Here is a 24,611-nt window from a genome sequence, read left to right as displayed (position 1 = left end):
ACATTTTCCAAGTTAATTCATTTCAAATAGCCAAATTTATATTTTATTATCAAAATCAATTATTACCTCCAATGTTTCTGAAAATGTTTCTAACAAGTATCCAAGTGATAATTATGGTACCAGAACAGCCAACCACTATAGATCGCATTTTTGTCGCACAAATCTTAAGCAATTTACAGTCCAAAGTCTGGAACTCTCTCCCAATATCAATTACTTCTTCATCTAGTTTTTTCACCTTTAAGGAAAAATGTTGCAGTTTTTATCTATAAAATCATGAATTGATCAAGCTGCACTTGCGCAGCACCATATTTTCTACTTATTAATGACAGCTGAGGTGGCCTCTCTTATAAGCCTGGTGGTTTCTTAAGGTCTCCTCGCCATTATTGTAAACTAAATGATTTCTTTTTATTCAATAAAGCAAATAAATGATGATGATGATGATGATGATGATGATGATGATGATGATGATGATGATGATGATGAATTATGGGTAAATATACCAGTCACCATCTTTTTTGGTACGATGGATTGGAAGTGCATGATTCGATAAAAATTTAAGACATTCAGATATTCTGCTAAAAAAAAAACGAAAAAGAAAAGAAAAGGTATCGATATATGTTGTTCCAAAAGTTGACACAAGAAAATAGAATGGAGTAGTCCTTTTTTTTCTAAGGGATAGTAAACCAAGCGTACCATATCAGACGAGTGCGCGCGAAAATTGTCCTCCGCGCGTGATCGCGAGGAAACACGACGGGACACGCGAGGAATGAACAAATAAGGGACAGAGCGTTTAAATCTTGATGGGTTGCTATCACAATGTAAAATTCTGATTGGCTCTTTCTTAGAAAGATTAGATTTACTGGTCATTTGCATCCGGTTCCACAGTCACACCAACACTTGCAATTGAGGACAGTGCCTCCTACCTAATGCAGAAGTATTTTTGTGCAGTTTATAAATATGACTATGCGGGAAAAGCAGATTTTAGCAAGGGCTATTGGAATCCATGGAATCCAAAAAGAAAATTGGTGGTAGCCACGAATTTTTCAGAGATAATTAAGCAACAGTAATTCAAAAAAACCAGTAAAATACGAAGCAATGTATTGTGTTTTTTTCCCATATTGAAGCTTTTTTATCTCTGAAAAATGCATGGTTTCCCCGCAAAAATATCCCTGTATTAGTAGGCACCACCCATAGGAAACCCGAGTATCTCGAGATGCGCAAAACGTCTGCGCAGCAACAACAGTAGGCACCTTTTCAGTCTATCGTTCTTTTTCGTTTACCTAGTAGCTCCCACGGTGTTTCGACCTCTGCGGCTCTTCCTTGACCAATTAATTATTAAATTCCGAGTCTGTTTACTGACCTCCTGCAGACATATTGTCATGATGATGTGTCTTGCAGTATCTCCGTTTGCAGTTTGCAGTCCTGACACGATGATTAAATGAGAGTAGTATAAGAGGGGCGGTTCAGCCCCTAACCCACAGATTGCAGGATTTATACCACATGATCGAAATGGACCAGTCAGGAGCCAGTGTTTTGTGGTCCATCACGGCTCTCCAAGCACTCACACAGGAGTTCTTACGGTCATCAGGAACGCGATACCACTTTGACATGGATGCACGCCATCTTTAAGAACATAGGAATAGCGATATACCTGATATGCCAGGCGTTATGATAAAAACGTCTTGAGAAAACAAACCCAACTAAAGCGAGTTAGCGACAGGCCCTGCCCTCAGCTATTGCATAGTTTCTGATCGGCAGGCACCGTCCCCAGGGACTGGACCCTCGCAATCTGACAAGAGGGTATCAAGGCTAGATACAGCAAACGTCATTTACAACAATTCCTTGCAAAATACTGGAATACATACTGATAATATTCCACCCGCACATTATGGCTTTTTTGGACGAGCACATCCTAGGCTGTGCACCAACGCGGGTTTAGGCGGAATCGTTCATGCGAAAGTTCTTTTCGGTTCTTTTATACTCTCGAGCACCTAGCCCGATCAATAACTACAATCATCAAACAGACATGTTGATATTAGACTTTTCCAAGGCCTACGACATGGTTGCACATGGCGATTGTTTGTTGTGATGTTGTTGTTGTATCCGCGGACAGACGCTGGGTTAGTTTCAGGCGTGGTTGGCACTGGACTTACTCCTTTCCCTTGACTAAGCAAGCAAGATTAGACCTTCCAGGGACCACAGTTCCCAATATGATAAAATCTACAATTCCACAGTGACAAACCGATGAGTGGTGCCGGATCACTTGTTGACCTGGATCAGCAAATTACTTCAAATACAAAATACTGACGGCAGACTGATCCCAAAGGCAGAGTTCCACCCGGCGTAGCTCTAAGCCTGCCGGTCATTAAGCAAACGCAAGCTAGTCTCACCAATGAAAAGGCGATGATCCAGTAGGCAGTCAGTCAAACAATGGTCACCGGGCCCTACTTAGTTACCCTCGGATCCCTACCAAAGGAAAGTAGAAAGTTGGGGAGACCGGCCATGGACGGAGAGTTCAATCGGGACAGGAAGGTTAAAACATGATTCACATGCATACGTATGGACAGATGTTATGGATCATGAGCGTTTGTGTACAAGCTTATTGGGGATTTTTTTTTTTTTTTTTGCCATTTCAAAAAACCCCAACACATTTTTGTATTAACAGAAACCTATAAATTATCCGTCAGTTTTGTTACAAAAATTAATAACAATAATAAGTGGAAAAAATATTACCGGCTAACCCAGTGTACTAAAATTGTCGATGAGTGTCTCCAGCCATAGATGGATTGGTTCGGAATGGATTGCAATTTTAAAAAATTAAGGCTAAACTTTGGAAGTTTTTCATTTTCGTTTCAAACATGTGCTAGAATAGGCCATTTCTGAGTTGCTGTGAACCTCATTATGAAAGCGAGGCTACGTGTGGTGTTTTGTTTGCATATGACTGAATGAAAACTAATTTTTCCACTTCAGTAGCCTAGCTTGCACTCCCGTGAGGTTAAAGTAACTCAGAAAAGGCTATCGATCATGAGTTGTTCCTTTCAAGAATTTAGTTAATATCTTTCCCAGTGTCCTAGAATAATTTTGTAACTAAGTGAAAGTATTGTTGCACCATTTTGACCAAAAAAGGTCACAATCAGGATACTTCGTTGCTGCGTTACATAATAGTTTCATATTCCATATGTAGTTACATAACATATTCCATCACATTATTTCCATTATAGTTACAGTGAGCAGACCCGCACAGGCGTATACGACTGCATGGGCATAGAAAAATAGTTGGCTTAACTGGTATCAGTATTGCATGTATTTATTTCACCTCATTACTTAATTACCTAACACTCGTGGGGGCTTAGTCTGCTAGACCTTTAAACCTTTTCAGTTTTTTTTAATCTTATGCGTTTCTTTGTCGTGGACTGTTTTGGTCTTTCACAATCTCTTGATCTGCCAACCTTACCTTGTGGCGATTCCAGATTTGCACACACCTCTCTGTATAATTCGCCCCTATGCTAATTAGCACCTTCTCCTACTTGAAATATTACATTTGATTATTTACCGCTGTCAAAAAGTAAAAGCCGAGTCGAGTCTATCTTTAGAAAACTTCGCAAAAGCCTGTTCTTTCTTGAACTGACAAATGGACTTGACAGGGTCGTAACGAGGTATATTTTTTCATAACTGACCACATTTGTTTACCCAAAATTTTGATCCCTGATCCCAAAAGCGATGGGACGTTTGATCTCTGATCCCGCAATTGAAGAGACGGAAGGATGTGTGCTAGCGTAAACGGCTCGATGCCGCTCACAAGTTTGCTGGGTGACTAGTTCATAGAAGATTCCCTTGATCCGGCTCTGCATGGAATCGAACGAAAATAGGTACTCTTACATTCCTTAACGGCTGCTTGTTCTGTCATGTCCCGGGGGGGGGGGGTACTCCCCGGAATTCTTGGTGGGGGTGTGCCGCCCGGGTCTTCAAATCCCGACCCTATTTCAGACCTAAACATGCCATTTTCCACACCCGTTTTCAGACCTGACCTCTAAAATTCATACCCGTTTTCAGACCTGATAATTATGCATCAGTGCCGAACAGAAGTTGACGCAAGGAGTAAAAGTAAGCTGGAATGACATAGTTTATCTATTTCTTTTTCTCGCTATCAGTTAGTCGTTCCAGTTACGTACTGAGAAGAAAAATATGTTGGTAAGCTTTCGTAAATGTTCCCCGCCCCAAAAACCCGACCCGATTTCAGACCGTAATTGTCAAAATCTATACCCTATTTCAGACCAAAACGGCTCAAAAACCATACCCTTTGGGGCGGCACATACCTATATACCTTATATAGGGGAGTACCCCCCCCCCCCCGTGTCATGTTTATCCGAATAAAAAGTAGGATCTACTTATTGCCTGATTACATAACAAGAACATTAAAAAAAATACTGTAGTTAAAGGCGAAGTATCATGGGACTCTGGTATCGTTTGTTAAAAATGATAAAATAAGTCTTTCAATCAGCTGCCAAATACTTTTAGAATGACGAGAGGAAAGAAATCAATTCAATTCTTGAAAGGAACAACTCGTGATCTGTTCTAGCGCATTTTGGAAACAAAAATGCGAGAATTCCTATCAGGCATGATAATGTTATCGAATTGATGATGAAAATTACGGGTAGAATCATATGCGAGAACTTGAAAAACATTAGCCTAACATTTTTCAAGTTTCAATCCATACCGGCCTACTCTGTCTCTGACCAGAGGCACTAATCGACAGCTTTATTACATTGGAATGATAATTTATACCAAGTTTACTTGACAATTATTTCTTTCTTTCTGCTGAAAGACAAACTGGTTTTGGGGTTTTGAATTGACAGCAAATTTGCGTGATACTTCCCCTTTAGAATGTTATTTCCTGCTTTTCACATCATTTTATTGACTTTTAGAAAGAAAAATTTGTGTAAGCTTATTCAGTTTGATCTATTTGGATTCTTCAGCTGAAAACTCAAAATTGTCGAAAATTGTAGGGAACAAAAATTTACTCCCTGTGCTGTTGGCGTTCCGAAAATCTTTGCTGACTATTTTTGGCACAGTTAATGACGTATTTGCCACTCCGAAAACGAAACGAGTTAGTTTCGGTCAGCGTTCCGGAAGTTTAGTTTGAGGTGACTTTTACTAAAGAAAAACAATAGTTTCTCTTCGACTAAATTCGAATTTCTGAGCAGCCGGGCAGGTTTTGTCTTTCTAAACAGATTTTACACCGAAACGGACAGTTGGGTGCCTTTAGGTGAGTACTGTTGCTTGAATGACTGATTGAAAACAGTGCAGTCGTCTTCCCGTATACCTCGGAGTTTAGACAACGGCGAATTTTGCAACAAATGCATTCTACAAATGTGCGTCCGGTTCAAACTGTAGACACCTAAAGCCCTATATCAAATTAAAGCTTATAGAGCTGGCTATCAAACTATACCAAGAATTTTGAAATAAAATGAATTGTCGAATTTTTCACGACCTCTAAAGGCGCGCGTCTGAATCACCTGAAAGCTACAAGTCAAAACGAACTTTGTTTTTTGCTTATTTGATATTCTCCGGACCGTCCAAAGCGCTAAAAAAACCTGTCTGCGTTTTGCCATCGCAGTGAAAAGGTACAGAACATTTTCGAAATAGGATTTAAAAAATGTGGAGTGATCGAACACCACACACATTTTATAATCTGTACTGTAATTATTTTATCTTGTAATCATCTGTTGTAACTATACTTTTCTTTCTATGTTAATTTTATGCAAATAGTGTGAAATAAATGAACCATGAACCACGAACAAAAATCGCTCTCGGAGAAAAAATATTTCGAAATAAAAAATTGGCAGACACTCTTTTGTTGTTTATATGTTAAACTAGCTAGTGTCCAAAATTGAAGGCAAACGAACAAATTCATTTTGAGTTCTAGCTCTTTAAAGTGTCCCCTTCAAGTGAAAAAATTGACTCGAGAAAAAAAAAACGCCAAAAATTCAACTGTTCGTTCTATTTCAAAATTCTTGGTGTAGTTTGATAGCCAGCTCAATAAGCTTTAATTTGATATAGGGGTTTAGGTATCTATAGTTTAAACCGGACGTTCTACATCGCTTGGACGCGGGCCACCTCTAAAGGTATACGGTACGTAACCTTCACCGATGTGAAACACTTTCGTGGAAGAAGTGAATACTCGAATCCTGAACTATCAGCAACATTGCTTTAGTCTTCCAAAAGTTAGACACTTTTATTTTAAGAAACGAGTTGACCAGTGGATCAAGGAGATAGTGCTTTATCTACTACATGTTCTTCCCTTTCAGCTTTTTGAGCAAAACTGAAAGGTGTTGTTCACTGGACATCCTCTGAAGAGGACTGGGCGCGAAATGTGTGTCAGCGCGATTTCCGGCCGGCGACCCGTGAGATGCGAATGACTTGAATGAGTTTTCGGGAACCAAGCAACGTGTGCAAGGATTTGGCAACATTTACTGTACCTGCATTTGCCTAATCTTGTTTGATTGCATAAAGATCTGTTCATGAAACCGTCGGCCCGGAAGCAACAGGCTTCGGAGGCTGGCTTGACCTGGTCGACACGTGCATGAATCGCGTTCAAAGATCGTTGTTTGTAAAATGGTTTGCCTAGTTGTGTAATTCCGTAACGGAGGATTAACCCAAACCAACATCCATGGAAGCTATTTCATCTGATGGGATCAGTAAGCTTCTAAGTGTTACGGGCGAGCATTCAGAAAACTCTCCTTTACTTAGCTATAACAAAGCAGTTGGCGTTGAAAAATACTCAAAAGCTAGAGAAGCGGCTGGAAAATGTATACACAAGTACGTTCCTATAACTCGTTGGCTCCCAAACTACAGCTGTGGCAGTCTATTGCGGGACATCATCGCCGGTTTGACTGTTGGTTTGATGGTCGTTCCACAAGGACTTGCTTATGCCACAATAGCGGATCTCCCACCTCAATATGGGCTGTACTCAGCATTTGTCGGCTGTTTTGTGTACTGTGTATTCGGGGGAAGTAAAGATGTCACTCTTGGTCCTACGGCCATTATGTCACTGATGGTCGATCGCTTTGCCAAGGGAGAACCATTACATGCCATAGCACTGACTTTGTATTGCGGTATTGCACAGGTCTTGTTGGGTGCTTTGCGTCTGGGTTTTGTGGTCCGATTTATCTCCCTGCCAGTTATCAGTGGATTTGTGTCAGCTGCAGCCATCACCATTGGCTTTGGCCAAGTAAAGAGTCTGTTAGGATTGAAACATATACCAAGAGAATTCATCCCAAATGTTATCGGGACTTTTAAACACATCGAAGAAACAAATCCATGGGATTTATTACTTGGATCTTGTTGTATTGTGGTGTTACTGTTCTTGAAGAGGCTGAACCGTATTAAATGGCACGAAGACGAGCATGTCTCTACCCTGCAGCGAGTCTGCAGAAAGTTCTTGTGGCTTCTCTCCACAGCACGGAATGCTTTGGTAGTCCTTTTAGCAGTAGCTGTTGTGAAAGCAGTGCAATCTGCTTTTGGTACGCTTGACACATTCACCTTGACAGATGAAGTTAAACCAGGAATTCCTGAATTTAAGGTATTTTTTTTAACTATTTCATTTTAAAATTAAGACTAGGGGTGCCTTCGATTGGGAAATCCGGATTTAGATTTTGAGAATCTAAATCCAGATTTCCCAATCAAACGCGAAATCCGAAAACGGATTTCACCTCCGCGAAATCCGTTCTCAGGGTGGATTTCAATTAAGAAATCCAAATCCGGATTTTTTGGATTTCCTCTTTTGTCGTTCGATTGGGAAATCCGAAAAAGGATTTGCTAAACTATTCTCGTGAACAGCGGACTGTCTCGTGCTAATTATGCGTACGCATTGGCGCGGAACGGGAACGCTGTTCACATGAACAGTTTAGCAAATCCTTTTTTGGATTTCCCAATCGAACGACAAAAAGGGAAATCCAAAAAATCCGGATTTGGATTTCTTAATTGAAATTCACCCTGAGAACGGATTTCTCGGAGGTGAAATCCGTTTTCAGATTTCACGCTCGATTGGGAAATCCGGATTTCCCAATCGAACGCACCCTAGGTTAGTTTTTCTGAAGAGAGTTCAATTAAGGTGGCTCACTACAGTTATTGTACTATGCGAGCTTTGATATGCGCGCGCGCTACCCAAGGCATGGGAAAGCATCATGCAAGTGCAAAATCACGTGAGCCAGCTGAGGAAATCCCGCGAGCACAAAAACAAAATGGTGGCTCTCGGAAAAAATTTCTTGGTGTTCCAGGTAGGTTCCAGAGGTGTGCTTACGGTGGCTAGATTGTATTTGGGGTTGAAAATTGGAAAAAAAAAACGTGCTGTCTAATGGTTGCTGTTTCTTATTTTGCGCCAAATGCCTGAACATAAAGGCAGCATGTACTCACCAGCTGGAGTGCATACACGCAGGAACCTGGGTTTTCCTGGAACAAGTATGTGCCATGGTCTCTCACCAGAGGCCGCAATAACTATTTCTTCTCATTTAATTTCTTCAAATCTAGCCATACAATCTATCTTCAAATTTTTTCTGTTCACTGAAAACAACAAAAGAGAAAGAAAAAACATGAAAATTTTTGGAGGAATTTGCAAATAAGGCAAAATTTCCCAATTTTGTCATTTGCCAAATTTCTACCTGACAGAGTTTCGTGTTCTTCTCTGTAAATACTTATTTTTGCCCACTTTCCAAATCCTGAAATTTTGAAGTTTGGTCGTATGGCTAGATTGAGAGCCATACAACTCTAAAAGGTTTAGTTTCCAGGCCCGCATTAAGACTCATTCTTTGCTCTAGACTTGGGGCACCAGGTGCTGTTTTTTGGTATTCCTCCTCCTACCAGGGACCAAGGTCCCAGCTGGCATAGCTCTTAGGGTTACTGAGACACACAAGCCTCGCCACCATGACAAGGTGACACCCCAGAGGTGAAGATAGGTCATACAATAATGACACCAATTTCCTGTCATGTTACTCTGCTTAATCACTTGCTGACCTGAATATATTTATCTATTAGGGCTGAGCTTATCCTCTTGTGCAGACACTCTTTGCACAGTTACACACTCCAACCCCTTGACAACTGCTATTCTGAGCCAGTCATTGCTGCTAAGCAAATCACTGCTTTGCTGCCTTGAAATTTAATTGAACATCCTTTCGAACATACACAACTTGTAAAATTATTCAGTAGTTTGCAAATGCAGCTGTTTGTTAGAATTGCGTAGTCTGCTGAGTGAAACATACAGGAAGTGAGAAACTTGCAGAAAAGTTGTGTGGAGTAGCGATGAAACTTGCTTGAAACATATTTTCTCAAAGATTCGATGCTTTAACCTATATCAACTTTTGGCATGCAAGCTTCTTTTACTATCTTGCTTCAAACAGAAAAGATTGGGAGAAAATTACTCAAAGGAATTGTTTGTTAAAAAATCAGTCACTCTCCGCTCATTCCCTCCTTCCCTACCTCCCTCTCTCCTCCCCCCTTCCTCCCTCCCTCTCTCCCCCCTCCTCCCTTCCTCTCTTTCCCCTTATTTTCTTTGGTCCTTCCTTCCTCTCATCCTCCCCTTCCCCCCGCCTTCCCCCCTTTCCCTCAGTCCTTCCTCCCTCTTATCCTCCCCTCCCCCCTCCCTCTCATCCTCCACTCCACCCTACCTTCTCCCCTTTCTTTCAGTCCTTCCTCCCTCTTATCCTCCCCTCCCCCCTCCCTCTCATCCTCCCCTCCCCCTGCCTTCTCCCCTTTCCTTCAGTCCTTCCTCCCTCTTATCCTCCCCTCCCCCCTCCCTCTCATCCTCCACTCCACCCTACCTTCTCCCCTTTCCTTCAGTCCTTCCTCCCTCTTATCCTCCCCTCCCCCCCTCCCTCTCATCCTCCACTCCACCCTACCTTCTCCCCTTTCTTTCAGTCCTTTTTTCCCTCTTATCCTCCCCTCCCCCCTCCCTCTCATCCTCCACTCCACCCCACCTTCTCCCCTTTTCTTCAGTCCTTCCTCCCTCTTATCCTCCCCTCCCCCCTCCCTCTCATCCTCCACTCCACCCTACCTTCTCCCCTTTTCTTCAGTCCTTCCTCCCTCTTATCCTCCCCTCCCCCCTCCCTCTCATCCTCCACTCCACCCTACCTTCTCCCCTTTCTTTCAGTCCTTCCTCCCTCTTATCCTCCCCTCCCCCCTACCTCTCATCCTCCCCTCCCCCCGCCTTCTCCCCTTTTCTTCAGTCCTTCCTCCCTCTTATCCTCCCCTCCCCCCTCCCTCTCATCCTCCACTCCACCCTACCTTCTCCCCTTTCTTTCAGTCCTTCCTCCCTCTTATCCTCCCCTCCCCCCCTCCCTCTCATCCTCCACTCCACCCTACCTTCTCCCCTTTCCTTCAGTCCTTCCTCCCTCTTATCCTCCCCTCCCCCCTCCCTCTCATCCTCCACTCCACTCTACCTTCTCCCCTTTCTTTCAGTCCTTCCTCCCTCTTATCCTCCCCTCCCCCCTCCCTCTCATCCTCCACTCCACCCTACCTTCTCCCCTTTCCTTCAGTCCTTCCTCCCTCTTATCCTCCCCTCCCCCCTCCCTCTCATCCTCCACTCCACCCTACCTTCTCCCCTTTCTTTCAGTCCTTTTTTCCCTCTTATCCTCCCCTCCCCCCTCCCTCTCATCCTCCACTCCACCCCACCTTCTCCCCTTTTCTTCAGTCCTTCCTCCCTCTTATCCTCCCCTCCCCCCTCCCTCTCATCCTCCACTCCACCCTACCTTCTCCCCTTTTCTTCAGTCCTTCCTCCCTCTTATCCTCCCCTCCCCCCCTCCCTCTCATCCTCCACTCCACCCTACCTTCTCCCCTTTCCTTCAGTCCTTCCTCCCTCTTATCCTCCCCTCCCCCCTCCCTCTCATCCTCCACTCCACTCTACCTTCTCCCCTTTCTTTCAGTCCTTCCTCCCTCTTATCCTCCCCTCCCCCCTCCCTCTCATCCTCCACTCCACCCTACCTTCTCCCCTTTCCTTCAGTCCTTCCTCCCTCTTATCCTCCCCTCCCCCCTCCCTCTCATCCTCCACTCCACCCTACCTTCTCCCCTTTCTTTCAGTCCTTCCTCCCTCTCATCCTCCCCACCCTCCCTTCCTTCATTTCCCCCTCCCTCCCTCCCTTCCCCCTTTTCCCTTCCCTCCTCCCTGCCATGTTTCCTTTCCCTTGTGAATTTGCATTACACCTAAAAAGGTGAATAGATTTAAGTAAAATATGACATTCATATAGCTCAGTTGGTAGAGTACTGTACCAGCATCACAGGGGTCAAGAATTCGAATCCCTGAATTTGTTTTAAGCTTTTTCTTTTGAAGTTACATACATGTAACTGCAACGGTCTTTCATTTTAATTTTTTTTCATCTGTACAACATGAATTTCCCAATCCCTCTAATGGGTCCTCTGTTCTTCTTTCTGTTTGGAAAGGGTTGTGCTTCTAGTTTTAAAACATAGGGTAAAGGACTTTTAGCTATAAAATTGAATCAGGGTTAAAAGGGTCCGGATGAAGCGCTAAAAGTTAGATTTTCGGCTATTTCTCAGCTATCAGCAAAAGCACGCAGAATTTCTCAGCTGGCAGTTAACTTTAAGTCCAATTCTTAGCTTTCAGTTAATTTTAGCATTTGGCGTCCGTTTTCAGCTGTCGGCTAGAACACGCGGTGTTTCTCACCTGACAGTTAATTATTTGAGGTCAATTCTTAGCTGTCAGTTAAACCACGCCTAGGCCCTAAACGTTGCTCCTTGATCATATTATCCAATTTCGAAAAATAGAGCATGGTTTCGTTTTGAGCTGGATATCTTTTTGTTTTTCTTCTTCTTTATTTTCTTCATGATAGCTTTAAATCTACACTGGTAGGGATGAGTGGGTCCCCTCCCTCGTGATATAGGCGCAAATAATGGATTTTCATTGGGCCGCTTTTGTTGAAGACAATCAGAACAATACCGGCATCCCTACTCGGAGAGGACAGGGTTTAATGAATAAATTTATGTGCAGATTTGAAGCTACCGTGAAAAAAAAACAAAACAAAACAAAACAAAAAACCGAGCCAATTTTTAGACATGGTCTGCCTTCAGGGGTTAATTGAAAGAAAAACTTCTAAGAAGTACTCGACAGTGAAAAGAGTGGAAATTGGAGAGTTCCTGGCGAAGGAATCATGCTTTGTTTGACAGTCTTAGATCCAAAAAGCGCGAAGGAAAGGTCATTGATAAGCTAAAACACACATCACATCGCTTTGTCGAATTGATGCTTAAACGCTGCTGGAAACCCACTTCATAAAAAGATTAAAGGTTTGATTGTCATTTTTAACTAAAAGTTTTCATTTAGGAAAGCTTATTGCCTGTTGCTAAAACACACATCACATCACTTTGTCGAATTGATGCTTAAACGCTACTGGAAATCCACTTCACCAAAAGATTAAGGGTTTGATTGTCAATTTTAACTAAACGTTTTCATTTAGGAAAAGCTTTAGGAAAGCTTTTTGCCTGTTGTTCTTTCTGTATTTGTGGTGAATTGGAACAACTTGTAATCTTACGCTTTTATTGATATTACATAACCAGAAAATAAAACTTGAGTCAGGCCATGTGGTCATTAAGTTATCATAATGCAATTTCCGGTACAGTATAGCGATAAATAGCGTAACACAAGGGAATACAGAACAACATCTCGCTATCTTTTTGACTCAAACTATTCTATTAGCTAATTAGCTAGGATAGTGTTAAACTACTTAGGCCACATCAAGCATCCCGCGAAAATAACATTACCATGAAACAACTTTTCAACAAGATGCCCGTGATGGCAATTTGGTCTTTACTGGGTAGCGCGAAAGTCATATGACGGGATCAAGTTCTTACCCGGCCCGGGGTTCTTGCAAATACTACAATTCTGCAAAATGAGTGAAAACCAGAGACCCTAAAAAAACCATTCGGAAAGTTCTAAAAACGGCAAACCTAGCATTTTTCATGGCTTTATTCTTTTTGTCTGCTGTGTCAGTTAAGTTCGCAAGGTATTGTGGTATAATGTGAAGCCATCGTCTTGTTCTGTAAGTGATTCGGTGCGTTTGCATACATTAGCACGTTATGGCATTGCGTTGTGGTCAACAACTCCACACTATTAAAAGTTGTTGTTGTTCTTTATACAGAAACAAAACTATCTGCCTTTCCGCAATTTTACTTCAAATATTCGCGTCGTTCGCGAAGGTCGTTATTTCTTGGTGTTAGAACTGAACCCATTCTCCAAAACTGTCTCCCCTCAAAGTCGCGAAATTAAGGTGTCGCAAAAGTTTACGGCAAAAAGATAATCCGAATTCAAGGCAGTCTGTTTAGTAGATTTTAAATCACAAAGAACGCGTCTTCGGGGACTGTTTGCGAGTATAAATTTTATATTGTTATATGGACAAGTTTTTCCCAACACAGCACAGCAGGCCAGTTCGTGATGATAATATTTTATCTCTCGTTAAACAAACCTTGATTATTGTTGATTTTTCACAGGTGCGGAGGTCTTTTCTTCAACTCTTCCGCTAAACGATATAAACTCATCTGGTCACTGAATTAGATATATACGTTTGTTTGTGAACTGTTAAATACTTCAAATCGCGTATTTTTTGTTCAATTTGTAAATGTCACATTATTTTCTTCTCTTGAATACCGCTCTGTTTTGTTTTTCCGTGAGGTTTTCATTTTAATGAAATGCAAGCGATGATGTTGCAAGGCGTGAAAGAGCGGGGGAGTTTCTTCACGGTTTTCTTTGCGTTAAGAATAACCCAAACGAAACATTTAAGCAAAACACTTTAAAATGTTGTCTCATGTGCTTGCAGATCGTTTTATGGCCATGTAAAGGCCTGTTTGTGAAAGTTAATACAGTTGACTGATCTGTTTGAATCGTTTAGATTTATAAAATATTCTGATTGATTGCCGATTAGTTTTCTCATGTGGTTAGATTGTAAAATTTAATGGAGCATCAGACTTTGGGCAGATTCAAGGAGTCATTATTTCGTCTGGCTGTCTCGGTATCTCTAGTATAATTCTTTCATCTACCCGGGGCGATTGAAACTCGACCATTTTTCGAAAATGATACGACCCCTCTTCGAATTGATTTCACTTACAGCAAGCTATGTTTTAAAAGCCCTCTCAAAACACGAATTTGTTGCTATTATGTAATATACATTTACAAATATATTTGTTATCCTACAGCTTTCAGAATCCCTCCATTGTTTCCAGTTTTTATTTAACAAAAAAGGGAAAGAAATTAAACGAAACGAAAGGTAGTTTTTGGCCGAAATCACTCTGGATGCTGTTGGGTGTGTGGAAAACACGTGCTTGGTGATTTTTGTAATGTTTAAAAATAAAAAACATCCCATTATCAAGAGGACGCCGAATCATTTCACTCTCACACTACCAAGTCAAATCTTTTCGCTGGAGGCCTTTTAAAAAGCCATTGAAAGAATATTGCCGCCAAATGAAAAACACAACCGAAGTCACGCAATTGAATATTCTTCTCGGAATATAACGGCGGACAATTTCCAAAATGTGTTTTCACCCTGATTATTTTCACCCTTCACGTTTTGAAAGTTAGCTGATTAAATATTGGATTTTAATTCATGCAAACATTGTCTCACTGCTCGTTTTGGTAACGCGGGTAACAAAGGAGATACGAAATTGTTTAAGCAGGAATATTGGGCTGGACCCTTGGACTATTGATCCAAAGCAACACAAACAAGGGTAGATGAACTCAAGAAAATACAAGAAGTAAGAGCAGTGTTGCATAGCACCGTTGATAATTGTAAGGATTTGGATGAAAACTATGATAATTCGAGAAATTTGATTTTAATTTTGATAATTCACAAAATGCAGCACATTTGGTACAGTTCAAAGTTTATGTTATCTGAATAGACGAAGTCAGTAACCAAACAAGCCAAATTCATGTTAAAACGCGCTTATCACAAGATTTCCAACGCCCCAACAAGCGAAAACACCCCAAGGTCGTAAGAGGATCCGCTCATCCATCGCAGCTCCAATTTTTCCACGATGAGCGCGTGCATCATGAATAAATCAGTTCTGCTCCGTTGATTGGTGGAGAGCACTCTAGACCTGTTCATCATTCGTATAAACAAGATGCAAGAATCAAAACTTTCCCAAATTCAGGTGATGTGTGTTAATCCGCGTCAATTCCTAGAGGTTTTAGCACACCTTTCTTTTCGACCCGTTCTCGTTTTGTAAATATGAGTTGCTCTGCTTTACAGGGGAAATGCATGGAGCAATGCGACCCGAAAATGGCCAAGGGTTTCGTCAAGAAGCGATTCCCGATCACCGCTTGGCTGCCGGAATATTCTCTCAGAACTTTACAATGTGACTTGATTGCCGGCTTAACTGTTGGTCTTATGGTTGTCCCGCAAGGCTTGGCTTACGCGCAGCTTGCCGGCCTTCCTCAACAATATGGACTGTATTCTGCGTTTATGGGTTGTTTTCTCTACTGTATATTTGGGACAAGCAAGGATATTACACTTGGCCCAACTGCGATAGTGTCATTGATGGTTTCCGCGTATGGAAAACCCGAACAACCCCAGTACACAATCGCTTTGACTTTATTTACCGGAATTATTCTGCTTACAATGGGAATTCTTCGATTAGGTTTCGTGGTAAATTTTATTTCCATTCCAATCGTGTCTGGTTTCACTTCGTCCGCTGCTATAATCATCGCCTTCAGCCAGCTGAAAGACCTGTTCGGATTAAAGGATATCCCCCGGCAATTTGCTAAGAATGTGTACTACACGTTCAAGAATCTAGGTCAAACCAAGAAATGGGACATAACTTTAGGCATCATTTGTATTTTATTTCTAGTAGCGCTGAGAAAAATCGGTCGTCTAGAATGGGTCAAACGCAAGGACTCGTCCGATTCCAAGTGGCTGAGAGCGGCCAAAAAGACAGTTTGGTTGATTTCAATTAGCAGAAACGCTCTTGTAGTATTAATATCAGGGATAATTTCTTCTGTATTGTACAAGCACGGCCATACAGACATTTTCACTTTGCCAGGGCTTATAGAACCAGGCTTACCTCCAGTAAAGGTAATGACTTTTTCGAGTTCCTTATTTTTCCCGTTTATATATTTTGATTTTAATAATGACACGTCGTAACATCCTCACAAGTTTCCTAGTTTAAGTAAAGGCGGGAAAACCGCGATTCGTTTTTACATAAAAACACGATTACAATCGCTCCGACTTTTTCTGAACATAAACAGAGAGAGGAATCTCATCGAAAAAGAATATCAGAGATAGGGATTTTAATCAAAAATTCGAGAAAATGATTTTTTTTACCCTCGCACGGCCCCGCACTTTGCGGTCTTCCCCGCAATATTTCAATGTTGCTGCATTCTTACTGGTAGATTGACAGAAAAACAAATTCTTACAAACGTGTGACAATTCCCCGGCAACATCACAAATGATACTCACATGTTTCCAATCATACACTGAATGTTACGTAATTTTACAGCTTTACCAATGTACAGGAATATTCTATTATAATTTAAATAAATAATTTATGGCTTCCATTGTGCAGACTCCATTCAAATATGATCAAATGCGCGTTTCTTCTAAAATCATTTTACTATTATGATGACATAATCAATAATTTATTTAGCAGCAATGGCAGATCTTGGGAGGGCATACAAAAGACTTGTGATTGTAATAACTACTAAAAGTTCTCATTATAAATCAATTGACACACATGATGTATGTGTTGAACCATTCAAATAATTTATTTCTTTGTCAAAAACTGAAGGAAATCATAATTTTCAGTTTGCAAAGTAATGAGAAAGAATATAACATTGTTGGTTATAAAAGACTAGCTTGGACATGTTCCCCAGATTAATAATAATAATAATAATAATAATAATAATAATAATAATAATAATAATAATAATAATAATAATAAATACTACTACTACTACTAATAATAATAATAATAGTAGTAATAATAAAATCGAAGTAAATTGTTATTAAAAGAATGCAAATAATCATTGTTTTCAATCATCAACATGACCATTTGAGTATCCGATGACACATGATAAAAAATGCCAAACATTTTTACCTAAATATTTTTATTGATTGTAACTTTTATTTGAATGGTTTCATCTGAGTGTTTAGCTATACATTCTAGCTATGGTTTAATACCATTTGCTATGTGTTTTGCAAATTTGGTCTGAAAATTGTGTCAGCAGTTGGGAAGTCTCAAACAGTTTGATGAAAAATCATTTTGTTTTGGTCTAAAAGAATAACAGTTTGGTAACGAGTTCTGGAACACGCCCATCCCAAACCAAAGATTGCCAGTCAAGTTACAAGTGATGTGAAATGTTGTCCTTTCATCCATGTGTCAAACATAAAGATATAAATGATCTTTACACATTTAAATAAAATGTTAATTGCCTTTTTTGTGCATTTGTCTATAGCCACCTGCTCTAAGCTTTCAAGTTGGTAACAGCACGGTGTCGACATCTCAAGTATTCCGCGACCTTGGTCCAGGACTGGTTGTGGTTCCTCTTATTGGCTTCCTTGAGAGCATTGCAATTGCCAAAGCCTTTGCACGGAAGAATCGGTACAGTGTTGACGCAAGTCAAGAATTGATTGCTCTTGGTATCGCCAATTGTGTCAGTTCATTTGTGTCGTCATATCCAGTGACAGGAAGCTTCTCAAGAACAGCTGTGAATGCTCAAAGTGGGGTGGCCACACCTGCTGGAGGTATAAAAATATATTATTGTACAGATCCCATAAATACTCTATCAAGCCCCACCAATGGGGATGTTTAATTTCAGACCCAAAGAAGATGAAGCTTATTTCAAATTGCAGTTTTTCTAAGAAATCCCATTTGAATTCTAAAAATCTTAAGTACACCTATTACATCACTACCTATGAGAAAAAAGGTCACGTGTCACTGTTTTACAAGAACAATGTCATTTCTTCCTAACTTGACAATGTCTCTGGACAATAAGACCAGCACCTGCAATGTACAATGTAGAATATTGCTACTCCTCACTGAATGTAATGCTAGTCACAGCAGGGTTACCCCCAGTAGTATGTCGTTGGTACCCATTTATACACCTCAGGCCTGGTTGTTCAAAAGCAGATTAATGCTAATCCTAATTAATTATTCACCGAGGTTTTTATCTCAGTCATTTAAAAATGCTGGGCCGTCGGATGAAGAGAGACAATTTGGAGAAAATAAAAACAACACAACAATGCAGATAGCAACCTTAAATCTCAAACCACCAACCCTTCACTGATCTTCCAACCGAAAGTCTAACTGAAAGGCTGAAACACTGACTACTACACTTCCATAGATTCCCATCGAAGACTCTTTGTCCCATGTTTGTGACAAGTTGAAGAGTGCCTGTTTGTGTGTGTGGCGGGGGGTACTTTAACCTTAAGAGAAGGTCTCTGCCAGTTTTAATTTGAGTTAATCTACTATCAGGTGAAAGATCTGGTGTTTGAATCAAGGCCAAACCAATGACTTTTGTACCAGCTTCTTTTGCTGTGATATCTGCTTTGAATGTTAAACCTTCAAATGCCTTGAATGACCAGGGAGAAATGGCAGTCCTGTTTCCAGTTTAAGGTGATTTCCCTCCATTTTTCAAGGGTATGCTATCCCAATTTTGAATGACTGTCACAGAAGAGGTGATTATATAAAATGCATGATGTTATCACTTCCTAGGCTTGCCTTGAAAAGATAACTAATACTATGTTGGATGTGTGGCCTTTTGTGCCGCTAGGCATGAAGGAGATGGGTAACTGGTCTTAAGGCCGATTTAGACTGTCCAACTTTTGCTTACGACTGTCGCATGCGATTTCTGGAGCGCGTGCTGCTCACGTCATGCAAAACATCGCACACAACTCTCATCACTCATCACCTACGATTGTTATAGGATTTTGAAACATGTTTTAAAATCCTACGACATTTTTTGTCACGTACACGACAGTCGTAAGCGAGTTGTAGGTTTGATTTACACAAAATAATTTGTGTCGTAGGCCTGTTGTAAGCTTGTCGCATGCGACAGTCATGCCATGTAAGTTGCCCTTTGCAATAATATATGAATTTATGATTATTAATGCCATTTGATTTCGTCTCTCTTTTTTCAGGGATTTTTACAGGAGCAGTGGTTCTTTTAGCCCTTGGCGTTCTTACCCCATCCTTCAAGTACATTCCAAAGGCTTCGCTTGCTGCTCTGATTATGTCATCTGTAGTGACCATGATAGAGTACCACATACTGCCGAATATCTGGAAAGTGAGACGCCTTGACCTGGTGCCGCTGGCTGTCACGTTCTTTGGTTGTTTCTATGATATTGAAATTGGAATTTTAACAGGCATTGGTGTTGCACTGTGCATACTTCTGTACCGTTCCATTTGGCCACAGGTGGTGAAAATTAGCCGTGGAGATTTCATTCTGTTGAAGATCGAAGGCAATCTTAATTATCCAGGGGTTGAGCATGTGAGTAACGAGATTCAAGCAGCAGCCAATTCAGATCCTTCACCACCTGGCATTGTAGTTGATTTCTCGGTGGTTACTAGCATTGATTTTTCAGTCACTCAAGCACTTCTTACTGTTCTTGAAGAGATGAGCAATCGGAGAATCCCAGTGTTCTTCCACGGGGTGAGAGACGATGTGCGTGATATGATGGTTCGTTCTGGAATTGACTTGGGTATTATCAACCAAGGTGAACAAGTTGTTATAGACACAATTAATTCACTGGAAATAGTTTCACAGGGTTAAGGTTTTCTCTTTCTTGCCTTCATCCTCAGGAAAATGGTGGTGAAGACCATCGACATACTGTAAAATCCAGACTGTAAGCCCAAGCTCTGTTAAAGAATAAGTCTAAAATAAGTCCTTGAAATCTTACACACTTTTGATGACAAGCATTCCTGAATATCAGAGGTTGCTATTTTGGGCTCTTAGCTCAACGATTCGTGTTTGAAGCTCTCTTCATTGCCAAGTCCTACCAATTTTGAAACACAAAATTCACTTCAGTATAAAGTTCTCTGCCCTGAAAGTAAGCCCTCTCTGTAAAGAAGACTCTGAAAGAGTGCATTGAATTTATATGATGCATGGGCTAATTTTCTGAATTTTATGGTATGTTCAAACTAATATTTGAATGGCTTGGTGGAACAAACGGCAAATGTGGAAAATGAAAAAAAATTGTTCTATGCTAAAATTTAATAAATGCAGTTATCCGATAAAAATTATTTTTAAAATGTAATGCTATATTTAAAGATGAGAATACAGTTGAACCTCTTTATTACGGACACCAAGGGGATAGCCTGGAATAAGTGTCTGTATTATAGAGGTGTCCGTTTTATAGAAGACGAAGTAGGCTGTATATGGATTGTGGTCTCTCAGGGACCAAGTGAACTGTCTGTAATAGAGAGGTGTCCATATTGTAGAGGTGTCCGTAAGGAGAGGTTCCACTGTATTCAATAGGTCCATGGATAACTGAGGCTACTGCCGATTTTAAATGCTGTTATTATATAATTTTATTTTGAATTAAGGATGGAAATTTTTTGCCACGGGAGCATGGAACAACAAAGGAAAAAATCCAGTCCTTTCTGGTAGAACTTTGAACCCACAACATTCTACACACTGGATGGATACCCTTACCAGTGTGTTACATAAAAATGTGTCATGAACTAGATTTCACTGTAAAATTTCAAATATAATCCCTCCAAATGGAACACCCAAAATCCCAGACACTAAAATCCTCTGATAATGCAACCCTCCAAATTGATTTTTGTCCTCTGTTGCCAGGACCACAGTTTCAGTCCTCATGGTTCTTCACATATTTGCAATTTGGACACTTGGTAAATACAGTGTATAACCCATCCAACTGGATTTAAACCCTTGGATTGTTAGGGTAGGCTGTTTCAAGGCTGCTAGCTTAGTGATTGAAACCAATTTTATTGTTGAACACAACCAATTTTGAGAGACAAGATTCTCTTTACTCCAAAAAAATGTAACCCAGCATGAAAAATTATAAGCCCCTTAGAAAGTCTGTTGAATGCATCTGAGTCCAGGGCTTTTATTTGAAATTTTACAATATTTCCTTGTTGTGGCACGTGGAGTAGTTTTCGTATCGCATGACCATGCTCTGTAGTTACTATGATCACTCCCTTTACCATATACAAATTTTATTATATTGCCCGTTCCGAAGTTCATAAAGGGACTTGGCCCTACATGTAGTTTTCACATTGCTCAAATTTGCGTCAAATGAAGAAATGAACTCCATCACCAGAAAAATCACATAAAAATTAGTAAGTTTACCGAGTTTGGTTATATTTCATTGGGTAGTAACCAGGCTGTGGCCTGTCAAAGGTTCCCCAAACTCCATACAAATGTCTCTAATTCTGAGATGGTGTCCCCCAAATCCATACAAAGTCTGCACCTCAAACTTGGTAAAGTTACTAATTTTAATGTGACCTTTCTTGTGATGGCCTCCAATTTCTGCTTGAATGAAAATTTAAAAACTTGCCCCCCATCTCCATTTGAACTCCAGAACAGGCAATTAGAAGGTAGTGTTAGTGTCATTGGGATCTGAGTGGCCTATTATTATTATTATTGTTATTATTATTAGTGTCAGTAAGTAACTATATATATATTACTTTAAATGAATGAAGTCTAAATTATTGATGTCATGGGAACAAATTTGGGTTAAAAGAAACAATCTTAAGTTATTATTTACAAAAAATATTGGGACTTAGAATATTTTTCTACAGCATCTTGTCTAGGAAAAGCAAATTTTGGTAAGCATTTTTCTAGGTAGTCATAAAATAAACTGGGGAGCAAACGCCTTGTTCCCAGGCTGGATCTCTCCTATTCCAGCTTTGTTTGTCTCAGAGTGAAAGATTTAGAGAGACCTTACTATAGGAATTTGTGAGTAAAAATGTAATACACATTCCTATGATAGTATATTTCTAGTGTGCAACTTGTGTGTATTTTTGATACATTACTTCATGATATTGGGAATTTATTTAGGGATCATCTACTCAGTAGTGAATTAAAAGAAAAGCTGTATCTTGGCAAAAAGCATCTGACTGATACATGTAACTTAGCAGTCAAAACAAAATAATACGGTCAATTCCTGTCATAATTATTGGACGCACTCGGTACTGTGATTTTGTGTCCACAATAGAGTCCATAAAAGCAGAAACTGCATGTTTTTAGTAATTCCTTTACAGCAGGACTTAAAGTCATGTCTGTAAAAACAGGGTGTTTGTAATAGCAAGGTGTCTGCAAGGCAGGAGTTGACTGGAATCAAAGGATTACAGGGAATCAGAATTAGTGCACTACCCTTTCACTTTCAGAGTGAACAAAATAATTCATTAGAAAAGTATCCAATTCTTGTTCAGTAGCTTTCATTTGAATGCTCATGATTTAGGATTTCATCCACAAACTCAATAAGTTAAAACCACGGTCAGGAATGTACTGTTCAGTAGCTTTTATTTGAACGGTTAGACTTTGGGATTTCAACCACAGACTCAATCCCATTGCACAGTATAAAAAGAAACACCACAGGAAAGTACTGTTCAGCTTTCAACTGAATGGTCACTCTTTAGGATTTCATCAACAGACTCAAAAGTGAGTACCACAAGTTACCTAATGATCTGGGCCTAGTTGTCTGAAAACCGATTAATGCTAAATATCCATAATTAAAAATTAACCGAGGTTTTCGTCTTGCTCATTAAAAATGTTGCTAAAAGCTAATTTTAAGATAGTATTAAAGAAAAGTCTAAGTTAAAACTGAGGAACAAAATCTTTTTGAGTAGTCTTCTTCGATTAGTAATTAAACTCGAATCAAAGTTCACGTTAATCCTGGATTAGCTTAATCAGACTTTGAACAGATGGGCCCTGGTCAGTGACTTTCACTTGAACGCTTTCCCTTTGGGAAGTCATCTGTGGAAGCCAAAATTAAAACCGTATTGCATTATCTAGGTTGCCTCTGGAGTGAAAGGGTTTGCAAATGAGATTGCTAGGACTAAAGTGTTCTTCCAATATGAACAGAGGGGTATGGTGATATTGAAGAAAGTAAATGCAACAAGTTCTTTGTAATGGTTAGTTTCAGCGAGAGTCTACGTGAATAAAGGTTATTATATTTGTGGGAAATCAGTGGTCTTCAATGATTTGTGTGTGTGTGGGTGTGCATTGTTTAGAGGTTTAGTAAAGGTCTGGCCAGTAAAGAGATCACACTCTGCATTGCATCCAGCCATGCTGTAAAACAAAATGTTAGGGTAACCTTACAGTGGACTAGCATCACATCCAGGGATGGGGTAGAAGTAGTATGCCAAGTATTTTAGGCTGTGGTATCCTGTGTTTTGTCACAGACTGATGGGCTACTCAGCCACCCTATTTCAGACTTCATTAAGGATGGTGCCTACTAATACCGAAGTATTTTTGTGCGGTTTATGACTATGCGGGAAAAGCAGATCTTAGCAAGGGCTATTGGAATCCAAAAAGAAAATTGGGGGTAACCATGCATTTTTCAGAGATAATTAAACATTAATATCTCTAAAAAACGCCAAAATATAAAGCAATGTATGGGATTTTTTTACTAAATTGAAGCTTTAAAGTTTATCTCTGAAAAATGCATGGTTACCCCCAATTTTTTTTGAGACACCAAAAGCATTTGGTAAGTTCTGCTTACCCTGTATAGTTTTAAACCGCGCAAAAATATTCCTGTATTAGAAGGCACCACCCATAGGAAACCCGAGTATCTCGCGATGCGCAGAATGTATGCGCAGTAACAGTAGGCACTGTCCTTAAAAGTTCACCTAATTCCTGGTCAACCTTGAACTTATTTCACCCTTGCATTACTCTATAGGATTGAATGAAATTCAGAGAAGTCTTCCTTACCATTCATACAGACTCCACAACAGCCATTATTTGCTTGTCACTACCTTGATTTCTTCCTCATCAACTCATGCCCTCCATGAAGTTGCAATGATCTTGGGTATGAAACTTCTGATGAGAAGGGTGGCAGTTGTAGTCTTGGTATGCAAGATGCTTTTCTCCACACTACCTCTTACTTCACTCAGGTCCCGGGAGGCAAGGGGGGGGAGGGGGGGGGATCAGGAATCCCATATATTGAAGTGGCAGGGGTTATCATCAGAAATTTTGAAAAGAACCCCTAACAGGTACCACAATTCTGTTTTGTGGACGTGGTTCGAACAATTTTTTACCCCTCAGGCTGTGTTTACACGAGACCTGGGGTGAGAGTCATCCCTGGATGAAATTTGACTTCATTTACTTGGTTGATTTCATCTTGGGACGAAAGGAAACAGTTTGATCCCGGGATGAAATCAATGTTGAAAGCTACCTTGGTTTTTGGTCAGCACGTATCAACAATCATGGCGCTTTTGAGATGAAAGAAGTTCATCTTGTTGGCGAGCTTAAATGTCATGCTAAGTTCAGCTGCTACTTCAAATGCAGTCTATTCTTCTGCTCAGAAATATGTCGTCTCGGCCCGGGAAAGAAAAGAGTCAGGTGTTTACATGGATATTTGATCCCGGGATGAAATTTCATTCAGTGCTGAAGACCGGGATTAACAATTTTCACCCCGGGATCAGAGACAAATAACCAG

The 24,611-nt window shown here is 40.4% G+C and overlaps 1 protein-coding gene across 4 annotated transcripts; it reads left to right on the top strand.

Moving 5' to 3' along the window:
* Positions 1-3,822: 3,822 nt before the first annotated feature.
* LOC146458213 (sodium-independent sulfate anion transporter-like) lies at positions 3,823-23,137 on the top strand. 4 transcript variants are annotated; one of them, XM_085090950.1, is made up of 4 exons: positions 3,823-3,869; positions 6,309-7,582; positions 17,441-17,729; positions 19,125-23,137. In XM_085090950.1, exons 2-4 carry the CDS (start codon positions 6,671-6,673, stop codon positions 19,754-19,756), a joined length of 1,833 nt encoding a protein of 610 aa, XP_084947076.1. In that variant the 5' UTR covers positions 3,823-3,869; positions 6,309-6,670; the 3' UTR covers positions 19,757-23,137. The 4 variants fall into 4 exon arrangements, with proteins under 4 accessions (XP_084947076.1, XP_084947075.1, XP_084947077.1 ...); XM_085090949.1 differs by lacking the exon at positions 3,823-3,869 and adding an exon at positions 5,125-5,266; XM_085090951.1 differs by lacking the exons at positions 3,823-3,869; positions 6,309-7,582 and adding exons at positions 14,953-15,141; positions 15,240-16,061.
* The last annotated feature ends 1,474 nt before the right edge of the window (positions 23,138-24,611 follow it).

The sequence above is a fragment of the Pavona decussata genome, unplaced genomic scaffold (assembly GCF_977016875.1).
Source record: "Pavona decussata unplaced genomic scaffold, jaPavDecu1.1 SCAFFOLD_233, whole genome shotgun sequence".
NCBI classification, from domain to species: Eukaryota; Metazoa; Cnidaria; class Anthozoa; order Scleractinia; family Agariciidae; genus Pavona; species Pavona decussata.
The sequence above is the reverse complement of the archived record's forward strand: the minus strand, read 5'-3'. Positions and strand labels throughout refer to the sequence as shown.

What these genes read in the sequence shown, in the direction of transcription:
- LOC146458213 (XM_085090950.1), top strand. Translation starts at nt 6,671, where the DNA reads ATGGAAGCTATTTCATCTGATGGGATCAGTAAGCTTCTAAGTGTTACG. An exon ending in CAGGAATTCCTGAATTTAAG is followed by an intron (nt 7,583 to 17,440) that starts GTATTTTTTTTA and finishes ATTTGTCTATAG; the next exon opens with CCACCTGCTCTAAGCTTTCA. An exon ending in GGTGGCCACACCTGCTGGAG is followed by an intron (nt 17,730 to 19,124) that starts GTATAAAAATAT and finishes CTCTTTTTTCAG; the next exon opens with GGATTTTTACAGGAGCAGTG.